The sequence below is a fragment of the Zasmidium cellare genome (genome assembly GCF_010093935.1).
Source record: "Zasmidium cellare ATCC 36951 unplaced genomic scaffold M409scaffold_8, whole genome shotgun sequence".
NCBI classification, from domain to species: domain Eukaryota; kingdom Fungi; phylum Ascomycota; class Dothideomycetes; order Mycosphaerellales; family Mycosphaerellaceae; genus Zasmidium; species Zasmidium cellare.
This window is the reverse complement of record NW_022986952.1, coordinates 253,852-274,646: the sequence shown is the minus strand read 5'-3', so window position 1 is coordinate 274,646 and position 20,795 is coordinate 253,852. Positions and strand designations below refer to the sequence as shown.

The 20,795-nt window shown below is 53.6% G+C and overlaps 9 protein-coding genes across 9 annotated transcripts; 3 read left to right on the top strand and 6 right to left on the bottom strand.

Annotated features, from left to right (window-relative positions):
• Positions 1 to 117: 117 nt before the first annotated feature.
• Positions 118 to 1,020, bottom strand: M409DRAFT_51803 (uncharacterized protein; the record flags this gene model as incomplete). The annotated part of the gene is made up of 3 exons (XM_033811909.1): positions 118 to 369; positions 428 to 602; positions 683 to 1,020. The coding sequence occupies 3 exons, from the start codon at positions 1,018 to 1,020 to the stop codon at positions 118 to 120; spliced, it is 765 nt and encodes a 254-aa protein (XP_033670920.1).
• Positions 1,021 to 1,825: 805 nt separating this feature from the next.
• On the bottom strand, positions 1,826 to 3,267 carry M409DRAFT_64413 (uncharacterized protein; the record flags this gene model as incomplete). Its single annotated transcript, XM_033816066.1, has 3 exons — positions 1,826 to 2,263; positions 2,317 to 2,840; positions 3,162 to 3,267. The coding sequence occupies 3 exons, from the start codon at positions 3,265 to 3,267 to the stop codon at positions 1,826 to 1,828; spliced, it is 1,068 nt and encodes a 355-aa protein (XP_033670919.1).
• Positions 3,268 to 4,079: 812 nt separating this feature from the next.
• On the top strand, positions 4,080 to 4,727 carry M409DRAFT_19642 (uncharacterized protein; the record flags this gene model as incomplete). The annotated part of the gene is made up of 1 exon (XM_033805029.1): positions 4,080 to 4,727. The coding sequence occupies one exon, from the start codon at positions 4,080 to 4,082 to the stop codon at positions 4,725 to 4,727; it is 648 nt and encodes a 215-aa protein (XP_033670918.1).
• A 71-nt stretch (positions 4,728 to 4,798) lies between these two features.
• M409DRAFT_64411 (uncharacterized protein) lies at positions 4,799 to 5,863 on the bottom strand (the record flags this gene model as incomplete). Its single annotated transcript, XM_033816065.1, has 4 exons — positions 4,799 to 5,014; positions 5,065 to 5,514; positions 5,568 to 5,664; positions 5,727 to 5,863. The coding sequence occupies 4 exons, from the start codon at positions 5,861 to 5,863 to the stop codon at positions 4,799 to 4,801; spliced, it is 900 nt and encodes a 299-aa protein (XP_033670917.1).
• A 1,069-nt stretch (positions 5,864 to 6,932) lies between these two features.
• On the bottom strand, positions 6,933 to 12,158 carry M409DRAFT_51799 (uncharacterized protein; the record flags this gene model as incomplete). Its single annotated transcript, XM_033811908.1, has 2 exons — positions 6,933 to 12,023; positions 12,087 to 12,158. The coding sequence occupies 2 exons, from the start codon at positions 12,156 to 12,158 to the stop codon at positions 6,933 to 6,935; spliced, it is 5,163 nt and encodes a 1,720-aa protein (XP_033670916.1).
• Positions 12,159 to 13,093: 935 nt separating this feature from the next.
• Positions 13,094 to 13,735, bottom strand: M409DRAFT_19639 (uncharacterized protein; the record flags this gene model as incomplete). The annotated part of the gene is made up of 1 exon (XM_033805028.1): positions 13,094 to 13,735. One exon carries the CDS (start codon positions 13,733 to 13,735, stop codon positions 13,094 to 13,096), a length of 642 nt encoding a protein of 213 aa, XP_033670915.1.
• Positions 13,736 to 14,284: 549 nt separating this feature from the next.
• On the top strand, positions 14,285 to 15,160 carry M409DRAFT_64408 (uncharacterized protein; the record flags this gene model as incomplete). Its single annotated transcript, XM_033816064.1, has 1 exon — positions 14,285 to 15,160. The coding sequence occupies one exon, from the start codon at positions 14,285 to 14,287 to the stop codon at positions 15,158 to 15,160; it is 876 nt and encodes a 291-aa protein (XP_033670914.1).
• Positions 15,161 to 15,301: 141 nt separating this feature from the next.
• Positions 15,302 to 17,723, bottom strand: M409DRAFT_51796 (uncharacterized protein; the record flags this gene model as incomplete). Its single annotated transcript, XM_033811907.1, has 2 exons — positions 15,302 to 17,515; positions 17,553 to 17,723. The coding sequence occupies 2 exons, from the start codon at positions 17,721 to 17,723 to the stop codon at positions 15,302 to 15,304; spliced, it is 2,385 nt and encodes a 794-aa protein (XP_033670913.1).
• A 366-nt stretch (positions 17,724 to 18,089) lies between these two features.
• On the top strand, positions 18,090 to 19,895 carry M409DRAFT_19636 (uncharacterized protein; the record flags this gene model as incomplete). Its single annotated transcript, XM_033805027.1, has 2 exons — positions 18,090 to 18,113; positions 18,171 to 19,895. The coding sequence occupies 2 exons, from the start codon at positions 18,090 to 18,092 to the stop codon at positions 19,893 to 19,895; spliced, it is 1,749 nt and encodes a 582-aa protein (XP_033670912.1).
• Between the last annotated feature and the right edge of the window lie 900 nt (positions 19,896 to 20,795).

Here is a 20,795-nt window from a genome sequence, read left to right as displayed (position 1 = left end):
CATTTGGCCCGTGGCGTACGAAGTTCATGAAGTAACATTGATCCCTATCGTTCATTCAAAGACTGAAGAGACGAACCTCATCATCCCAATCCCTCCCAGGCGCTTTCAATCGCAAGCTTACTTCCCCTTCGCCCCCGCCTTCATCTTCGCCATCCTAGTCCTCATCCCACTCAGAATCTCCTCCTGCGGAAACGTCTTCAGCGCACTCGGATGGCTCCTCACAGCCTGCGCCCACCTGCTGAAATTCGGCAGCTTCTCCAATTTCGAAATCAGAGACTTGGGCAGGAACTCGCCGTCCTCGGCGATGAGGAAGAAGCGCAGCACGAAGGGCGCCGCGATGACTTCGGCGAGGGTGAATTCTTTACTGCCCTGTAGTGTACTGTTAGACTGCTATTTGGTGAGACAGGATAGGAATGGGAAGACTTACGCCAAAAAACGGATCCGCGTCCTTGAGCAAAGGCTCCAACTCCTTCTCAATCGTCGCGACCCACGCATCGACTTTCTCGTCCTTCTCCGCCCCGTCGTCGAGCAGCATGATGGAGAACCAGTTCGAGCCGACTTTCGTGCTCCAGGTATCTACGAAGAAATTGAGGCGCGCACGCCTATACAAAACGCATCAGCCTCATCATGCCTACTTCCACATAGAATCCTCAACCTTCGCTCCGGCTTAAGGACCACTCACCTCAACGGCGCCCCCGGCGCCTCCCTCGTCCCGGGCAAAAGATGACTGGGGAAACTATCCATCAAAAACTGCGCAACAACCGCACTCTCCGTGACAATCTCCTCATCATACACCCCCTCCACCGAATACTTGATCGAAGGGACCAAGCCCCTCGGGTTGATGTCCAGGTACCATTGGGGCCGGGGGGTGTTCAGGTCGATGAGGACTTCCTCGTAGGGGAGTTTGAGTTCTTCGAGGGTGATGTGGGCGCGGTGCGCGTAGGGACAGCCGTGGTTGGTGTAGAGGGTGATTTTGGGGGAGGCTACGGCGTGGCCGTTGGTAGCTGTAGCAGCAGCCATTGTGTCGATGAAGGTCCTTTTCTGAGTGATGGGTTTGCTGGGAAAGTGTTGAGAGATAGCAGCAGCTCTATACGTAGCTCTGAGCATGAAAAGAGCAAGCAAGCAGTCAAATTATTCGGCGCCGATCGACGTAAGCCAGAAAGACTGCCTTATATGAGCTACTTGGTGAGAAGTGTCCGAAACGGCGACATTGTTGCTCCCTACGCCGTATCTGGCCTTACCAAAGCAAGGGCGGACTTTCGGCCTTAAACCACGCGAGGGTCGTGAGAGCCAATCGATCCGGCAGCTCTTTGATCCTTGGAGCGTGAATGCGAGGGCTACGTGTCGTGCTACAAGGCTATATACAAGGGCAGAATCATAGTGATGACAATCGTAGGCGAGACTTGTTCTTCCGGTGCACGGAGACATTGGTATGCTAGTGCAACGGTTTCTTCACATGTCGACCAAGATGGCGTGTGGGCGTGAGAATGTGGGCAGGGAAATGAACAACGCTTTACAGTGGACGAGCTTTCTTCCATCTCGTTGTTCATTCTACAATAGGTGGGTGAGAAAAGCAGTCGCTTGCTCATTCCATCATCAACCCAGTCAATATGCTTAGGAGAAGTAGTGCTACAGCTCCAACTCCATGCCATGTCGAAAATCCAGCGCCAGTGTCTTCGATTATGCCAGTCTGAGGGTGTCGATGAGTAGCATAGGTTGTGTGTGGTGATTGCCCCCAAAGCACGTGTGCTGTCAACGCTCACGATTCAGTCTTGAATTCAGTCTTGATGCCAAGTCGGTTCCACGTGAACCTCGGTCGAATCGCTTAGATAGCGACGGCCTCAGCCTTCTTCTCCTCTGCATGCACAGTCTCAGGAACAGTTGGCTCCTGCTTGGGAGCGGTTGGGAAGTCCGAGCTGTTGACTGGTGCTACCTTGTCGGCGGTCTCCTGCTTAACAGCACCCTTCTCCACAGCGACCTGCTTGCCCTGACCGATCAAATCTTGCGCCTTGGCAGTGTACTCCTTGATCGCGCTCTGGCTCAACTCCACCGTCTTGTTCGTGTGCTCTGCAACAATGCCTCGAAGCTGGCTGGCCTGCTCAGAAGCGATGTTCTGGGCGTTGTTCAAGTGGTGGTCGATGAACTCCTTGTTGCTGATGTAGGCAAGGGGCACGAAGTAGGCGGCCGTGGTGAAGAAGAGAGCAAGACCCCAGGATGGCATGATCTTGATGAGGAAGTACGAGAGGAAGGTGGTGACGAATGCCTGGAAAGTAGTTAGCCTGGAGTTGGAGCTTCTCTCAACATGACAGCACTTACCAAGATGGTGGCGTAGATGTTCTCGGCAAAGACAATGCGCTGGAACTCGATAACAAAGAAGTTGATGAGCTCTTCAATGTCTCCCAACACAGCCTCGAGAGTCTCGCGGGGGAAGGTGTAGTATCGCTTCGGCCTCATCTTGCTGGCAATACCCTCACCGAGGACGAGCTTGCCGACAGCCTCCGCTGCTGCGGTACATCCCAACAGAACGTAGAGACCCTTGAGCGCAAATCTAGTGACGGGGAGGTAGCGCGTGGCGAAGATGAGGGTGACGATGGTGACATAGCTGATAGCCGTGGCGCGCGGGTTCTCCCAGGAGAGCAGGTTGTAGAAGAAGGAGTGGTAGTGTGTGAGCTCCTGGCCGTTGGCGGTCTGGGATTGAGGCGTCTGGCGCGCGGCGGCGAGGTTGGTGAACTCGGTCTTGGTGGTGTCGGCCTCGACGCGAGCCTTGTCCGCCAAGGGGCCGTTGGCGATGGACTGGACGGTTTCGGAGTTCTTGATGCTGTCCATTGTGGATTGGGCGTCTGTCGGGAGGGTTAGGATCAATAGACCTGATTGGGGCACTCAGGCGAAGTGCAAGGGTGGTGGTGATACTGGAAGCGGTGTCAGTCGGTTGTGCAGAGCGAAGGGGGAGAAGTGTGTCGAGGTGGAGTTGTTAAGAGGAAGAAGCAAGCTGTCGGGAAGCGACGTGTCGTGGTGTTGTCGACAGCAGCGTGGCCAGCTTGTCACTTCCCTGCTCTTGCTCCTCTTTCTTCCTTCTCCTTCAGGCAGCATTACACCGCAGTGACGAGCTGGCGCGAATGCATGCGAGATGTGGTGTACGTGGTGAATGGCACCTACCTTACTGTTCAGGATGGCGTTCTTGGTCTGCTCGACCGATCCGTTGCCGTTGGAGGAGGTGTAAGGGTTGAGGTCGGGGTACTGCTGTTGTTGGGCGCTGGTCTCTGCCATTGTTCGTGGGTGATAAGGGGAGCTCTGGGGGTTGGGATTTCGCTTGTCACTCGTGGCCGGCGTGTTTGCAGGCGGATTTGAACAAACTACTCGTCAGACTCAGGTCGGATGCAGGTATTCGGTGCAACAGATCCAACAGCACAGGCGGTGACGAAGATGGGGTGGTGTTGTTTGTGTAGAAGTTTCACAATATTGAAGCCGCTTGTGGTGGATCCACTTCACGCAACCCTGAACCTTCTTTGTCGTCATTTCTCGCCCATGCGCAATTCTGAACCGGTTTCCCTCCTCCACCACCACCACCACACCTCACCTCCTGCCGCTCGCTTGTGGCTTTGGCTCGTGAATGATGATGCACAACTTGATCCCAATCACGAGCGGCAACTTGTCACGAGACCTCCAACGCCGTGATCATTCGTGTCAAGTTTGGCGCGTCTCGGAAGGCCGGCACGCGACCCTACCTTTTCTCACATGCCACCACCTCCTCACCACGACTTGGCCGGTCAGCACAGCAGGACAACATGACCACCGACGCCCACTACTGCACTCTCACCAGCGGCCTCAAGTCTCGCAGCATGAGCACTCTAATAATAGCTCAGGCATCAAACTTATCATCCCGATAATCCGCCAAAGCAGTGGCGACGGCACAGCATCATCGTGCAATTCAGCTTGTGCGTGAGGCTGCGTCGCCACTGGCAAAGACAAGTATATATCCACGTCATCTCCTGTTGTCAGATTTCAGTCACCATTTCCAGCTCGCAGTACTTCGCTTTCAGTCGATGAGGAACATCCCATCAGCGGATGGTGGCACTCACATGAGCAACCTTACAGTTGAAAGCATTCTCCAGGACGAGTTCGAAAACGATCCAAACCTGCAGCCTAAACACATACGCCACGACTGCGAATGTAGAATCGTCGAAGCACCCCTCGATGCAATCACCACGATTGTCGACAGTGGAGGCGTCCCCATCTTGAATCTCGAGCCAAATGGTACCGACAAGTTAGGACTTGTTGCGAAAGCAGTTGATGGCACTACCAAATATGTGGCCGTTTGGAATCGGCCTGACGACGAGTTTGCATCTTCCAAGTACAACACGATCACGACCTGTCAACTGATTCGACTGGCCGATCGGCTGGGGGCGCTGCATATGAGAGAGGGAGGTGTGGAGATCTGCTTCTGGATGCCAGCGCTGTGTCTTCCATCAGACCTGGAGAATGAGGTTACAGTCCCGCCAGAGGTCTACTCAAATGTATACGCTGTGCTCATCATGGACTCTGACTGGCTGTCGCAACTCAATACTGATGCAGACGAGGAGGCTGCTTACCAACACGTCCTCAAACTCAGAACGGATTTTGCAGAACTGAATCAGGCGAGCAGGCTGTTACTGATTGGCCCTCTTGGTTTCCACATCGAGGTGGATATCAAGGACGCAACCGACAACACCTCATCCCAGAAGGAATGAAGCAGAGCGATCTTTGATGGACAGCGCAACGACATGCATTCTTGGTCTCGTTAAAAGCTTGGACGCCATATTTACTGAAGGTAATCTCCGTTCGTCTCCTTGTGGACCATGTCAAACAGCGGTTTCGCGCCGAACCAGCCAGCGCGATGGGTTCCAACCGTCTTGTATGTGTACGCAGCCTCCTCGCTACCGATCGTGATCGGCTTTTCACCGCGAGACGCAGCGGCCGCCTCAGCCATGAGCTGCGAATGGCAGCACTTCTCCAATGAAACGAACCAGAAGACGGCCTGTCGCGCATCAGCCCTGTCCAAGGAATTGGATGTACGTCTCGACTCACCTCTTCAATGCTGTGTCCAACGGTCAACAGGCCATGGTTCTGCAACAACGCAGCCTTCTTGTTTCCCAAGCACTTCGCGATATCCTTGCCCTCCTTCTCAGCCAACACAACGCCATTGAAGCTGTCATATACGACATGGTCGTCGTGGAAAGCGCAAGCATCTTGCGTGAGGGTATCAATCTTGCGACCCAATGTGCACCATGTTCGGCCGTAGATCGAGTGGCTGTGGGCGGCGCAGTTGACGTCTGGGCGAGCGGAGTGGATGGCGGCGTGGATCATGTACGCGGCGGTGTTGAGGAGTCGGCACTCGCCGCCGTCGATGACTTGACCGGAGTGGTCGACGAGGATGAGGTCGGACTTGTTGATCAGACTGAAAGCGACACCGAATGGGTTGACCCAGAAGCAATCTGGGTGGACTGGGTCGCGGAGGGTGATGTGGCCGGCGACGCCCTCGGACAAGGTCAGCTTGTACGGCAGTGTTCAAGAAGTAGTAGTATACACACCTCATCGAATCCATACTTTCCAAAGATGCGGAACGCAGCAGCGAGTCGGCCCTTGAGATACTCTCGCTCCTTGTACTTGTCGTCGAACTTCGGTGGTCTGTCGCACTACATATCAGCGGACCGCACCCATCCACCACATCTAACGTCCAGAGTCCATACCGAGGGAACTCAATCATCTTGCCCTGCGCAATGTTCTTCTTAACGCCCGGCTCCAAAGGCGCCTGTCCATCATTCACAGGCACGGTATGACCATTCTCAGCCACACCGACCGGCGAGTCTTCCGCGTGAGGTGCCATCGTAGATTCGGGTGACAGATCTCAAAGAAGTGGAGTACAGTAGAGAAGAAGCAGAGACCAGAAAGAGAGAAGTATACGAGACAAGAACAGATGCCAGTGGCAACAAGTATTCCACAGAAACTCAAAAACCCTCCCACGGCAACGATGGCAAAAACGAATCCGCCTATCCCTCCCCAAACCCAAAGCCTACGGCCACACGCCTCTCGCAAGCACGCAAACGATTATGCCCCGGTTAGCATTTGGCAAGGTACTAATCGTCGCCCTATCGCTGGCCAGCTCACATCATTCGGCGAACGGACGGCAAATCTTCCAAGGGAAGAAGGGACCCCGCATTGAGGGAAGTGGGGTCAGAAGAACAATCGATTCCATCACTGCTGCTGCTCTCTCATTCATCTGTCTGTCTGGATGGCTGGTTGCATGGCTCGCTGATGAAAGCACGGAGACCTGCCCCCATCGTTGGCATACGGTCTAGCATAATCGAGTCAATACAATCACTCATCGGCGGCATTCTCACGCTTCAAGCATCGATCAGTCGCAACCATCGGCAGTCATTCACGAACCCGACGCCGACAAAGTTGTATCCATACCAATGCCCAATCCTTCGGCCGACCCACGAGAATCGCAGTACAAGTACCAGTACCAGCAGTGGTGATATAGCCGAGCTTCAACTCTCGCACATTCGTATCCGCTACCGGTAATCTTCGCGACAAAAACGCACGTCGCATAGCTCGCTCTCCCTCCAATGACAGACAACGTCCTTGGCTACTGCATTGAGAAAGGAAGGGTCGTAGTAGACCGATGCTGGCCGAGAGGGCGGAGAGTAGATGTCAACAACAAGCTCGACGTTCCGTCTTCGTCAGATTCTGACCTGCTTTCATCCTCAGCATCTTACCCATGGGGATGTTGACGTGGAAAGGCAAATGGTGAGAATGAAGTCAGCGTGGATGATGGGCAAGGCAAGTCATACGAGATACGAAAGTGCTACCTATTCCCATAGAACACGAACCATTCAAACCACCGGTGACATCCACCGTAGTTCGGTGTAGCAGAGACATCCGGGAAGACTTGTCTAAAAAGTCTCGTCCATGTCATTGTCGAACTCGGCCGATTCCTCCAAGTCATCGTCCTCTTCTTCGTCTTCTTCGTCGTCCCCCGTGTACTTCGATTTCGGTGCAGCCGCGGCCGCACGACGAGATGGTAGGATAGCAGGCTTGACTGGACTGCTATCGTCCTCATCATCATCATCGTCTAGAATCTCGTCCACGAGGTCGTCATCAGCCTTCTTCGCCTTGACAGCTTCCGCCTTCTTGGCTGGCACGGAAGCGCCAGATTTAGCCTCGTTCGTTCCACTCGCCTTCCTCTTTGCCACCAACTTCGCCGCAGGTGAGAGCGAGAGCGGCTTGTACGCTGGAGGAGCCGCGGCTGGAGCTGAAGCCTTCTTCGGCTTCAGAGTGGTAGACTCCTTTACTTTGAGCTTGGACGCAGCAGTCTTCGCAGGCTTAGGAGCTGGCTTCGGCTCGTCTATGTCCATCGAGTCATCATCTCCCAGAGGCATCGCAGCGCGACCTGTCTTCTGAGGAGAGCTCTGAGCCAGCGCAGCCCAGTTTGACTCGTCGCCGGAAACGGAGGCTTCGTCCTTGAATAAAGTGCCCCTGCTGGACTTCTGCTTGAGACCATGGCTGCTCGAAGGCCGCGAGCCCGACTTGTGGAAGAGACGTGTCGATTCGTCGTTGCTGCTGCCGCCAATTCCCTTTGGCACTGGAATTTCGTCCAGCATGTCCGCATCCGAAGACTCGTCCTCGTCGTCAGAATTGACCCTGTACGACATCTTCTGCGCGGCAGCTCGTGCTCCACGGACAGGGGCGGCTGATGGCTTGGGGGCCTCCTTAGCTACAGCAGCGAACACATCCTCTTCGTCGTCGTCGTCATCGATGGGAGTGAACTTCTTTGGGCGACCTGCCTTCTTTGCTGGTGCAGGCTCAGCATCATCATCGTCTTCATCCTCTATGACCTTCTTGGCACGGCCAGGCTTCTTGACGGCTGCAGGCTTCTTGTCATCAACATCTACTGGATCCTTGCCCGAAGAAGATGCAGACTTGAAGGCATCCAATGTAGTCTGCTTGCTGGCTGGCTTGGGCTGCCGCTCCTGTTCAACACCATCCACTACTGGATAGACACCGGCCGGCTTTGAATCTGCCTTCAATGCCAGCAGTCCTGCCGCCCCCTTCGACTTGGCAGTGGTCTTCGGTTTCTTAGGCGCGAAGTCGTCGTCAGAGAAAGCATCGCTGTCGTTGGCCTTACGCTTCTTTCCAGGCTTGCCTCCTATGCCAAGCTTGGCAGAAGCGCGGCGGCCCTTCGACCGGATCTTCTTCTCACGCTTTGACTCCTCGTCGAGCATTGCATTCCACTCCTCGAGCAGGGCATCAAGGTCAGTCTTCCACAAATCCTTGGGCGATTTTCCTGTCAGAACCGTAATCTCATCCTCCTTGTCACCAATTTGCCTCAGCAGCTTCTCGACACGCTCCTGCGTCAGCGACCAGATAGCCATGCCAAGGAGGTAATCGTAGTCACTGGCACCGGCCGCTGCCTCGGCGTCTTCTGAGTCGTCGTCCTCGTCTTCTGCTGGTACGACAGGCTCGAATTCGCCCTCCTTCCGGGCATCGATGACCTTTGGGAAGCGGGTGAAGCCCTTCTTTTGCAGCTCAGCCACAAGGACAGTCTTCTTCTTCTTGCTAACGGTAAGCTCGTTGTCGATGATCATCTTCACAAATCGTGCTTGATTGTTCAGCTTCTGCAGGTCGCGCTCCATCTCGTTGAGCATGTGCAGCCTGCGCAGCTGATACATCCGCAGACGGACGTGGTAGAACTCCTCAAGCATGTCCATAGGAGTGCCGTACTTGTGAATCCTGCCATGCTCATCGAAAGCCACAAGGTTGGTCGTTGCTTGCGTCTTGGAAAGCTTGAACGCTTCCTCGAACTTGTCCTGGTGCTTCTTGAACTCCTTTTCCTCCAGCTTGATGATGAAGTGGACCTTCTCGGGAGTGTTGTATTCGGTGTAGTCCTTGATGAAGGACGGTACTTTCTCTGCTTTGAGAATATCTTCCAGCTTCTCCTTGAATTCTTGCGTCCAGTAGCGGACGGGAAGCTCGGTGATCTCGACTTCATTGTCGCCGGTGGCATTGATGGTGCTGCCGAACTTGAATCTCTCGTCGCTAAGCTGCTCGGTCTCGCCGGTCCATCCACGGTACCACGGCTTCATGACAGTCATCGAGTCCTTTGAGTCGCCTTCCATGCGACGCTTCAGATTCTCAATGACGTCTTCCGGGCGGTAGTTGGGCACGGAGGTACTCCAACCAGTTCCAATACCGTCGGCACCATTGATGAGAACCATTGGTACAACGGGGACGTACATCTCTGGCTCGATGGTTTTGCCGTCGTCGGTGTTGTACTTCAGCAATGGCTCATCAGCTGGGTGGAAGATCCGTCTAGCCAAGGAAGAGAGCCTCGTGTAAATGTAACGAGGACTGGCAGCATCACTACCACCCTGCAAACGGGAGCCAAAGTTACCACTGGGCTCAAGGATGTTCATGTTGTTCGAGCCGACGAAGTTCTGGGCAAGTCCGATGATGGTCTGCTGCAGCGATGTCTCGCCGTACGGGTAGGCTGTCAGACCGGAGACTGAACCAGCCAGCTCCACCACCTTGACGTCTTTCTTCAGATTGCGTCTGAAACAGGTGTACATGACCTTGCGCTGACCAGGCTTCAGGCCGTCAATGACCGAGGGAATCGAGCGCAGATTGTCTGCCATGGAGAAGAGGATGAGCTCCTTGTTGATGAAGTCGTCATAGGTGATCTCAGCGGTTCCAGACATATCGAGATAGGTGCCAGGCACGAAGTTGCCCAGCCACGTCTTTCTGGCATCCGCCTTCTTCTTGGAGAATGCCAGATCAATCAATTCGGCCTCTCCATCTTGAATAGCATGGAACTGCTTCAAGTGCTTGTCAAGATCCGCGAAGTACACTTGGGCATCTCTGGTATCCGAAGTACCCAATCCCTTGAAGTATTTGTGGTCCCAACCCTTCTGATGCGACGGTTCTTGTCTCCAAGCCTCGTACTGTGGCATCGTGAAGAAGTCGTGGTGAGCTCTGGGATTCTTGGGGTCTCCCTTCCAGACTTTGACGATGGGTGTGATGAACTCCATGAGGAAGCCTGGAAGCTTCAACAGAGACGGGAATTGGACTTGCAGGAAGTTGATGAGCAAACCCTTGATGTGAGAGCCGTCGTGATCCTGATCCGTCATGATCATCAAATGTCCATACCGGAGGCCTCTCGTATCAGTGTACTCCTTCTTGTGTTGCAGACCTAAGAACTTCTTGATATTCTGGATCTCCTGGTTCTTAGAGATCTGATCAATGGATGCATCGCGGACGTTGAGGATTTTACCACGAAGTGGAAAGACACCGAAGAGGTCAGGGTTGACCACAGCTCGACCAGCCAGAGCCAAGAGCGCGGCAGAGTCACCTTCAGTAAGGATCAAGGTGCACTTGTAGCCGTCCTTCGTGCCGGCCTTGTTGGCATCCGTGAGCTTCGAGTTGTTCATGCGCTGTCTGCGGTTGCCATCTGACTTTGCGAGTACCTTGTCGGCCTTCTGTTGAGCGAAGTGAATGATGTTTGTGACCGCCTCCGTCTTTGCGATAGCCTTCAAAAACGTCTCGCTGACCTGGGGCTTGCTGCCAAATGCGCTGACCTTGGTCGTAAGCTGCTCCTTCGTCTGAGATGTGAATGCTGGGTTCACAATCAAGGCGTTGACAAAGAGGAAGATGTGGTTCTTGATCTGAGCCTTCTTCAGCTTGACACCGCCCTTGTTCTTCTTGTTGACAATGTCTTCAAGCTTGTCGATGATCTGGTCGGCAATGTAGTTGACGTGGGTACCTCCAGATGTGGTCGATATCGAGTTGACGAAGGACACTTGTTGGAAGGACCCATCTGAGACAGCGAATCCGATCTCCCACCGCTCATGCGGATTGTCCGTCAAGATGACTTGCTCTGGTGCTGTGCCGTCATTTGCAAGATTCTCAGTCTTGATGGCTTTGGTGTACATCTCCATGTACTGCTTGAACTTCGTGATCTTGATGCGTTGTTGGTTCAGATAAACCTTCACGCCTTTGCATGTACCGGCCATGTCGTAGACTCGACGCTTCACAAGAGCCTCGAAGTCGTCGTCCATTTTGTCCATTCCGAATTTGCTAAAGTCCGGCTTGAATGTGATTTTCGTGTAGTCGCTGTCTTTGGACTTGTCGATCTTGGCCTTGTCCATGACACTCATGTTCTTACGCCACGTCTGCCGGTATCGCTGCTTCGTCTTCGAGTCGACCGTATCCAGATCGAACTGGGTGCTGTAGATGTTGGTGAGCTTGGCACCGTATCCATTGCGTCCTCCGGTAACTTTGGCCTCTTCGTCATCGTAGTTTGACGAGGTCAACAGGTGTCCAAAGATCATCTCTGGGATGTAGATTCCTTCCTTGCCATGAATCTCGACCGGTATTCCTTTGCCGTTGTTTTGGACGGCGATGATACCTTTCTCGGCGTCCACCCATACCCTCAGCTCGTTCATGTTCTTGTCACGCTGCTTGTTGTCGGCAGCATTGACCAGGATCTCATCGAAGATCTTGTACAGACCGGGCACAAAGCTGACCTTGCGGTTCTCCATCGTCTCGGTCTCAGAGTTGAACACCCATAGCTGCTCAGTAGTGCGTTCTACCGAGCCAATATAGGTATCCGGTCGCTTCAGAATGTGTTCCAGCTGCGTAAGCTTCTGATATTGTTCAGTTGATCCGCCCTTCTTCGAGCCGCTTTGTGCCACCGGTACGTCCATGGCGAAGCTCTCGTTCTCGACTTCGGCGAGAGGCTTGCCAGAACTCTTCTTGGGTGCAGGTGCCTTCTTCTGCTTCTTGCTCGATGGAGGGGTATTGGACAGTAACGAGTCGTCGTTCTCTGAGGCGTCGTCCACGTCGGAGTTCTCTTTGTCAGACTCGGGTTTCGCACGCTTCTTGGGCTTCGGTGCGGCCTTTGATGTCGTAGGCGCCTTCGTAAGTTTCGTTTGTTTGGGCGCCTTTGGCTTTGGTGCGGCGGCGGCTTTCTTCGCCGGAGCTTTGGCCTTCTATAGATTTGTGAGCATGTGATGAAGTGAAGTGAAGAAGATCTGTAGGCAACAGCTACTTACTGCCTTCGGCTTCTCGGGCTCGAAGTCGCTCGACTCGACTTCGAAGGCAGACACTTCCATGGAGTCGTCCATCGCGAACGAGTGTGCGCGTGCGCGCCAGATGGTTGAGTTCAGATTAGTGTGAGAGCGAGCGCATTCGCAGTGGTTTCATGGATGACCACGCGATCGAGAGTGTTTTAGTGAGTTTGTGTATGAGGGGCGGCAGAGAAAGAGCGTGGCAGGTTTGTTGATGTTGCTACCAAGTGCCAGTCCAGTCTGTTTACATGAGCGGGAGTAAGCGAGCCGCTGGCGCGTTTCCAGGGTTTAAGGTTTAAAGTTAGCGTGACGTGGGGTCACGGCAGTCACATGCTTCACATGGACGGCAAGTGAATGTTGTAGGTCTCACTAGTCTCTTGCCATGGGCCCGGTAGCTCTCAGTTTGCCGGTGAAACGGTTGTTTTATCGGTATTCGTCACGAACACGTCAGGCTTGTCGCGATTAACCATTGCCCATGAGCTTTGTTACAATCAGACTTGGGAGCCTTTAATTCACTTCTGGCGTTTCAGATGTGACGGACAACAGGCACATCGACTGCTGCATAGAACGTCAGTAGCCAAGTCATGTTAGCCAAGGCGTTCCCCAGTATCTCGAATTCTAGTCATCAGCTTGACGTCTTGGGATCTTTGGAGATGCTTCAAAATTGATCGGTGAAGCCTTGAAGTCCTGGGACAGCCCGCTCTAGGACCGTCTTGCATAGACTCAGGCAAACCAGGTAGTTCTACATTACATACGAAGGTTCGACAGTGTCGAGGGGAGGGTAAGTGTTCATCAATGTCAAGAACCAGCGAATTCGGGCTGAACATCGTACAGGAATCGTAGGTGGTTTCGACTGGTTCCATTCATACACCTGCTCTTTTCTCTTTCCACCCCAAACCTTGAATACACACTTGCGTAGCACTTTTACCACCAACGCCTCGCTAACTCAAGCAATAGTCCATGTGTTCTTTCTGAAGCCGTGTTCTGTGCCCTCAGCATATAACCCCATCATTCTCGACCTTGATCTCCTCAACTCCCATCCCGTCCTTCGTCTTTCTCCTCTTCTCATTCCTCTTCCTCCGCTTCTCCTCCCTCTCCCTCTCCGCCTGCTCAGCCGCAACCTGTATCCTCGTCCCCAAATCCACCACCTCCCTCGCCTTCTCCTCCTCCATCTTCCTCTTCAAATACTCAAACCGCTCCTTGACCTCATCCAACGTCGCCCGCCTGACCTCGCCACTCTCGCCAGTCGCAACTAAATGCTGCCTGCTGTTCAGATGCTCCACGAACTGCAGATTGTCCTTGAACGTCAAATCGCAAGCATTGCAGTAGAAACCCGCACTCTTGCCACGCTTTCCTTGTCCAGCACCGGCTGCTACGAGCTGGGTCTTGCCCACTTGTTCCGCGACGTTGAGCCTAGCCTTTCGCGCCTCTGTGTCTCGTGCATCTTCGGGTGTTGAAGCTCGTCGGATGTACTTCTTGCCAGCCGCGGCGGCTTCATGTCTTGCTTTGGCTTCGTCTTTGGCCTTTTGGTCGCGCTCGGCCGCCTTCGCGGCGTATTCTTCGCGGTCCCATGTTTTGCGGAAGGAGGTATCGCTGGCGGATTTTGCGCCGTATGCGCCTTTTCGTTCGCTCATTATTGCAAGGTGTGGTCGTTGAAGAGCAAAGTGCTGGTGCTTCGAAGAGGAAAGACGTCGGCTGGTATTACAGCTACGCAGCAAATGCGTATTTATCAGCACTCGTGATTCTCCTTACGTCCCGTCTCCCGCAACTTCCCATCTGAATCAACCACATGTACTCAGCAGCTCTAATAAGACTTAACCACACAACAATCTCTAGACCCAGACTTGAACAGCAGAACGCTGATTCAGATTTCCATGCACGTAGGGCTGGCAGCTGCCGTTCAGCACATATCATTCGCAATGCTAACCAGATCCTCGCAGCTGACCGACTCCTCAACCCCGGCTGGCCATCCTAATGTTGATCTGATACTCGCGGCATGCTCCGCCAGTCACGTCAAGGATTTCATATAGCGTTAGGGTTATCGTGCAATGCTGTCAGATTCTATACAATGTTTCCCTACTGACTACAGTATATAACGTCCTGTTCCACGAGCCTCAACGAAAGCTTCACAACAACCGACAGCACAGTTCACAATGGCGACCGTCACAACATCAATCAACTACATGTATCCCTTTGAGGATACAAAAATCCAACTCTCCATTCGCCAGGCTGGCTTCAGGCGGCAAACATTCAACACTCAACCAGCCAAAGTCCACGACACCAGAGGCCACGAAGACGACTTCACTCTGGATACACACGGCTTTCAGATCATCAAAGACTCCTCTCCCTTCCCAGCCAGCACCTTCGACTCAGATGACTTCATCAACACAACCTACGCCGACCACATCACCGACCTTCTCAAGGACTCTCTCGGCTGCAGCAGAGTCTACATTCTCGCGACCAAAGTCCGCGAAGTCACTTGGAAGGACGCCATCACCGCCGACAACGACCTCCCGGATACCGACATGTCAGCCGCTCAAAATGGCCATATCCAATTCCCCCACGTCGACTACTCGTATGACGGCGCGCCTCTCTTCGTCAAGCGCCTCGCCAGCCAGCCCTTACCGCCAGACGCCCTTATCTCCAAGACGCTCCCCGATGAGGAGACCATGGGCATAATCCAAAAACACCGCTGGGCCATGATCAACTACTGGCAGCCCATCCGAAACCCCGTCACGCGCGACGCTCTGGCCGTGTGCGATGCGCGAACCGTCCCGGAAGACGACCTCTTCGAGGATCCGCCCGAGGTGATTGAGAAAGTGAAATTTTTCGGAACGTGGTATATGAAAGCTCCGAAGAACGACGAGCATAAATGGTATTATTATAGTGACATGCGTACGGACGAGGCGTTACTTATCAAGTGCTTCGATTCTAAGCTTGATGGGCGTGCTAGGAGGGCTCCTCATACTGCCTTCACTGGTAGCAAGGATCATGGCCCTGTCCGGTCCAGTGTAGAAATAAGGACATTGGTCTGCTGGGAAGATGAGGATGTGGAATGAGCGTGAAGTTGCATGTGCTGTATGTTCATCCCATCAAGTAGCCTAACCACACCTTCTGTTCACGATCTACGCAATACGAAAGACCCACTGCTATCCAGCCCATGTATCATCATCCGAACGCCACGCATCAAAGCAAAGTCATTACCCAACAATCTGAATCCCTTGCACACTCTCCAAAGCTCTCATCCCCTCCTTTTCAAAAGTGCTGACCATCAGCTCACATCGTCTCCTCAGATCCTCCTCGCTCTTCTCAGCGCGAGATCGGATCCACTCCTCCACCGTCATCTTCTTCTCCGGGCTCTTCAGGTCTCCAGCAGCATCCAAAAGCAGCTCCGAGAGCTGACCTGGCTCGAAATTCTCCCCGTTTTCGGACACATGAGCTGGCACAAGAGCGATGTCCGGATCGATCGCAGTCCAAGGTTTCGATGAGGTTAGGTGAGATATTTGCTTGCTTGGGCTGAGCATCGTCTTTCCTGAAGAGCGATTTGGAGTGCTTGCTGCCAAGGGTATCTTTATGGTCCTGGTCGGGCTTAGGACGATAGCTGGTTGTGCTTGCTTAGCGGACGGCTCGATAAGCGATGAATCTCGGTTCTCTTTGTCGCTGCCGTTTGGACTTGGTGTCATCTCAGCTTGGGGGCATGACTGCCGTGGTGGAGAGATGTGTCCCTGAGTCGCCTTGTCATCGTCTGCCTCCACCTCGTCCTGCAGCTTCTGAAGCTCTGCACTGTCTTTGCTGATTCGACCGGACAAGGGAGAAGGCTCGAACTCGTTCACTTGCTGTTGCTCTTCTTGAACAGCTTGTTGAGAGGCCTGCTCAGCGGCAATGCGAGCAAGCTCCTGCTCAATCTCCATCTCATCTTTAGCAAGATCCTCGGGCTCCTCTACTGCGTCGACGCGATCTGCTTTGGCCTTGGATGAGCGTGACGAGCGTGTCGTGGAGGCCTTCTTGCCCTTCGCCTTTGATTTGGCCTTCTTCGCTGGTGCTTCTACCTCTTGAATCTGGCTCTGTTGGGCTTCGGTCGTGTCCAGCTCTATTGGATCCACTTCAGGAGCAGCCCTGGAGTCTACGGACGACGTAGATTCTTTCTTTGGTCGCCCTCTCTTGCGCTTGGCTGCTGGCTCTGGAGCGGGCTCTGGGTCAACATCAACGTGAAGCACGCTCGAGTCAAGGACTGGATACTTCTGCGATCCGTCCGACGATCTCTTGACTCCACGTTTCGACTTCGTTGGCTCCGCATCGGGCGTAGACTGGTCACCTGGTTCGAAGTCGTCTGCCTCGAAGTCGTGTTGCATCTCAACCCAAGCAGCTGCCGATGCATTTGCGGTCTGTTGGATCTCTTCAGCTTCGAACTCAGGTTCCGGTTCTTTTTGGGCTTTTCTAGTTCTTGTCGGCTTCTTAGGTGCGACCATCTCGGTTTGGCTAATCTCAATGACCGAAGAGTCGATTTGCTTCGATGCGCGAGTGCCGCGCTTAGGCTTCTTGCTCGCTGCAACAGGCTCTTCTTCCTCAACATCTTGATGAACATGCGCTTGGTCCAGGTCCGGGTACTGAACGTCTTCCATTGATTCTTCAGTGGCCTTCTTCCTGCCCTTCGTACCCTTTGCTGGGGCTTTGGCCTTGGCGCTCTTCTTCTTGCCTTTCGTGGCGCCAGTTGCTGTTGCATGTGATGCGTTGGTTGCAGTCGTAACGTTGCTATCGTCGACGTCTTCAAGTGGATCAACATAGCTTTCTGGCATGCTCGGCACCTCGCTCATCGCACTCATTGCGCTCGTCCTGCTTATCCTGCTAGCCTTACTAGCAGTGCTGGCTCTTGCGCCCTTGCTTGTGCTTTTGCTCTTCTTGATCTTGCCATTGGCAGCGTCAACACCATGGAATTGGCCCAGCAGCTCAAAGTATCTGCACGCAGGCTCTCGTCGCTTGTGTTCGGTGAAAGGGTCGTCCTTTGGCTCCCAACCATCCAGACTGAGGCCACAGTAGAAACAGGTAACTCCATCGACACCGTCTCCCTCCTCAGTGGACGGATCCCAACACCAACCAGCCTCTACCATCTTCGTGATCTTGCATTTCCATCCCTTCTTGCTTTCGTGTGGCCATCCTTCTCCGGTCGCGAATGTAGTCTTTCGCGCGATGATCATCTCTTCAGCCAGCGGATCTCGCATTTCCGGCTCTGGTTCGTCCTCGCCTCTGAAGACACTGACAGCCGTTGCCCAGGGACAGCCGTGCGTGTGGGCGAGATGCTCTTGAATCGGCACATCTGTCTCCTCCCATCCGTCCAGTCGGACGTTGCACATAAAGCACGTAACATTGTCGGTCGATTCCTGGTCGGGTCGGTAGAAGAAGCCCGCGCGAGCGAGCTGTATCACAGTCAGTATTGAACATACTATCGCATACTCCGTCGTGGCCTACCAACACAGGCTCGGGTTTCTCGTGCGGCCATTTGCCGGTGTTGCCGGCCTTCTTCTTCGCCTGGCCACTGGCCTGTCGCTTTCGAATTGGTTGTGCAGTCTCAAAGGTTCTCAGTCGTGCCGAGAACGGCTGCATATCCTGGTGCGTGGTGTCCATCTTGTCTACGCGCCGGGAAATGGTGTTGTCGTGGGTGAAGCGGGTTTGTTGACATTTAGCTCGAAAGCGGAAGCCAGCGACGCGCTAAGAGGCGCAGTCACGTGCGAGAGAAACAGCAGACGTCAGATCGGAGTTTGCGTGGTCTCGGCTCTCAGCGGGCAGTGAGCAACGAGGGAAGCTTGCAGTTGCTTGCATCAGCCCGAGCGATGAACCTTTGGTTGGATTTTATTCCCAACTCCTTTCCAGCACAGCTACTCTCCAACAATGAACTGAACTGGACTCCTAACTACTGAAGACTTCAGCCATGGCGTTCTTGCTGAATCAATCTTTCCGTTGACCCCTTTGCAACCCTCCCTTTGAATGACCATGTCGCTACCTAATAAGCTGGCTGTAGGTTCATATACCCATTCCCCAACATGAGAAGCAATCTCGTTGACGGTCTTGTAGTCGTCGCCGGCCTTCCACTCCCTCGTCGGTGCACATTCCTTTCTCCTCGGCCAGGCAGCATGGAACTATCGGCCCTCCTTTCTACGACAGTCCCGCCAATCCCGAGCACTCTCTGCAACACCGCTCCTCAGAGAACAGCAACTAGAGCAGAGCTCCCAATCCTCAGATCAAGGACCGCCGCCTTCAAAACCGCAGCAATCGACGTCGGCAGATCAATCGGCTGGAGAGGCGAAACGTAGAGAAAAGACCGCTTCACTTGATGACAAGAAGTCGGGATGGACAGATTCTGCGGTGGCCGACAGTACTGCAATGGGCAGCGAGAACCAAAGCCTGCCTCCTGGATGGGAAGAGAATGCCGACTATAACGTTCAACGATTCTCAGATCTGCCGCACAGATTCTTCGGGTACAACCAGCACATCAAGATCAATGAGGATTTCAAAGAATCTCTGCGACAAGTTCTGTGGCAGTTCAGAGCGCCCATACGATATGCATTTGCCTATGGCTCTGGAGTCTTTGGGCAGAAGTCATCTTCGTCGAGTTCACCAAGCGACTACAGTCCACATCCACATCCTCCAAAAGCAGTGGAAGAATGGCAGAAAGGAGGCGCAAAGATCATAGACTTCATCTTCGGCGTGAGCCACACCGAGCACTGGCACAGCTTGAACCTCCAGCAACATCCAGAACATTACTCTGGTTTGAAGTATCTCCCCTACAGCTCCGCTGCTGTCTCGTGGATGCAGGACGGCTGGGGTGCGGGTCTCTACTACAATCCATACATCACAGTGAACGGAATCATGATCAAGTATGGTGTCGTCAACCTTGACACTCTGGCTCGCGATTTGACGGACTGGGACACGCTGTACCTTGCCGGACGTTTGCAAAAACCAGTCAAGATCCTTCGAGACGACCCCAGGATCCGCCTTTCGAACCAGGTTAACCTTATATCGGCCTTGCGCACGGCGCTTTTGATGCTCCCAGACAAATTCAACGAACGACAGCTTTACGAGCGAATTACCAGCTTATCCTACCTAGGGGACCCCAGAATGCATTCGCTGATTGCTTCTGAGGCTCCCAACAAAGTTTCCAACATTGTTGGCGCACAATTGCCAGGCTTCCGACAACTCTATGTTCCACTCATCGACAACTTGCCTAACGTTCACTTCGCTGATGAGCGTACACCACGTTCTCTTGGATGGGAGAAAGAAGACGCCATCCGCCATACGGGTACTATCACACAGCTGGACGATGTTCTAGGCGGTCAAGATGGCCTTGCCTTGACACAAGACATGGATCCTGTCAAGCGTGGCAACATGGTCCGTCGGTTACCGAAAGAGTTCCGCAAAAAACTTTATTACCAGTACAAGAAGAAGTTCGGCATTCCTGGGAGCGCGTTCAGTGATATCTTGGAGGAGACCAAAGACGATGATCCAACTGGCTTCAAACGACGAGAGGGGGGTGATTTCGAAAGGAGAATCGCCCAACAGGATGACTTGCCCGAGGTTATGGCCAAGTGCGTTCAAGGTACCGTTAGCTGGCCGGCCACGATGCAGACCGTCAAGGGTGTCTTCACATCGGGATTGACGAGGTCGATAAAGTACGTGCAAGAGAAGAGGTCCAAAGGCAAGCAAAAAGCCAAGGCCAATACCGAAAAGGCCGAGAGCACGAAATCAGACGAGGCCAGCGTCAAGTCCGAGTCATCCTCGACGAAAAGCGAAAGATTTTGAAACACGACAGGCGGCGGCGCCCTGATTCTTTTATGCATAGCGGGGGAGTATTGGAGGCTGGAAGAACCAAAAGAGGAAGTGATGCCAGGACAAAGGCACTGCCAAGGGGATTGGAAGTCGACGCCTTTGCTAGGCTCGTTTCTTGTGTAAATACTTTTGAAGATAACGAAGGCAAATGCCATTCAGCTGAATCTAGCTCTGCCGATGGTGTGGGCGATGCTCGTGATGAGTGGTGGTCTTCTCATGCAAGCTAACGGATGGCTTTGCATGTCGCCCTTCTGCAGCGCCCTTCTGCAGCGCCCGTCTGCAATTTTCACCATACATGTGTAGCACGAGGCGCTCGAGCACGTGGACCACCTGCGCACGGCATTTGCCTGGGAGGGCAACAATGTCACACCATTGCGCTGCATGTATTCCCGATGACCGCATCCACGACGCTTTTCTGTTGCTTCTGGTACCAGGTCTAAAGCAGCCATCCGTCAAGGACATCGCTTGGTGGAAACGAGTACTGCTTTTGTGTCTTTCAAGCCAACCGCGAGCAGGCAGTGTCAAAGTACCATCGTGAATCGATCGAGCTACCGAGACTGCCAGCATGTGTTGGCAAGGCAAACATAGCACCCATCTCATCTCCATAAAGACGCATTACCGAACCAGCAGGAGCTGATATCGACGTGCATGATCAGCCGCACGCAACCGCCAGTTCCAGGACCATCCCGTGCTCAAAGTTGTTTGCACTGGTGTCCGTTTGTCTGATGTTGTTTTCGAAAATAGGAAGAGAATGGTAGGCGGTGATCTGGCACAATTAATGGCGAACGAAGCCATCATCCTTGCCGAACCATGTTTCTGCGCTAATGCACCTCCCCGCGGCTCATCCTTCTGGGTTGATCGTTGTAGAAACGG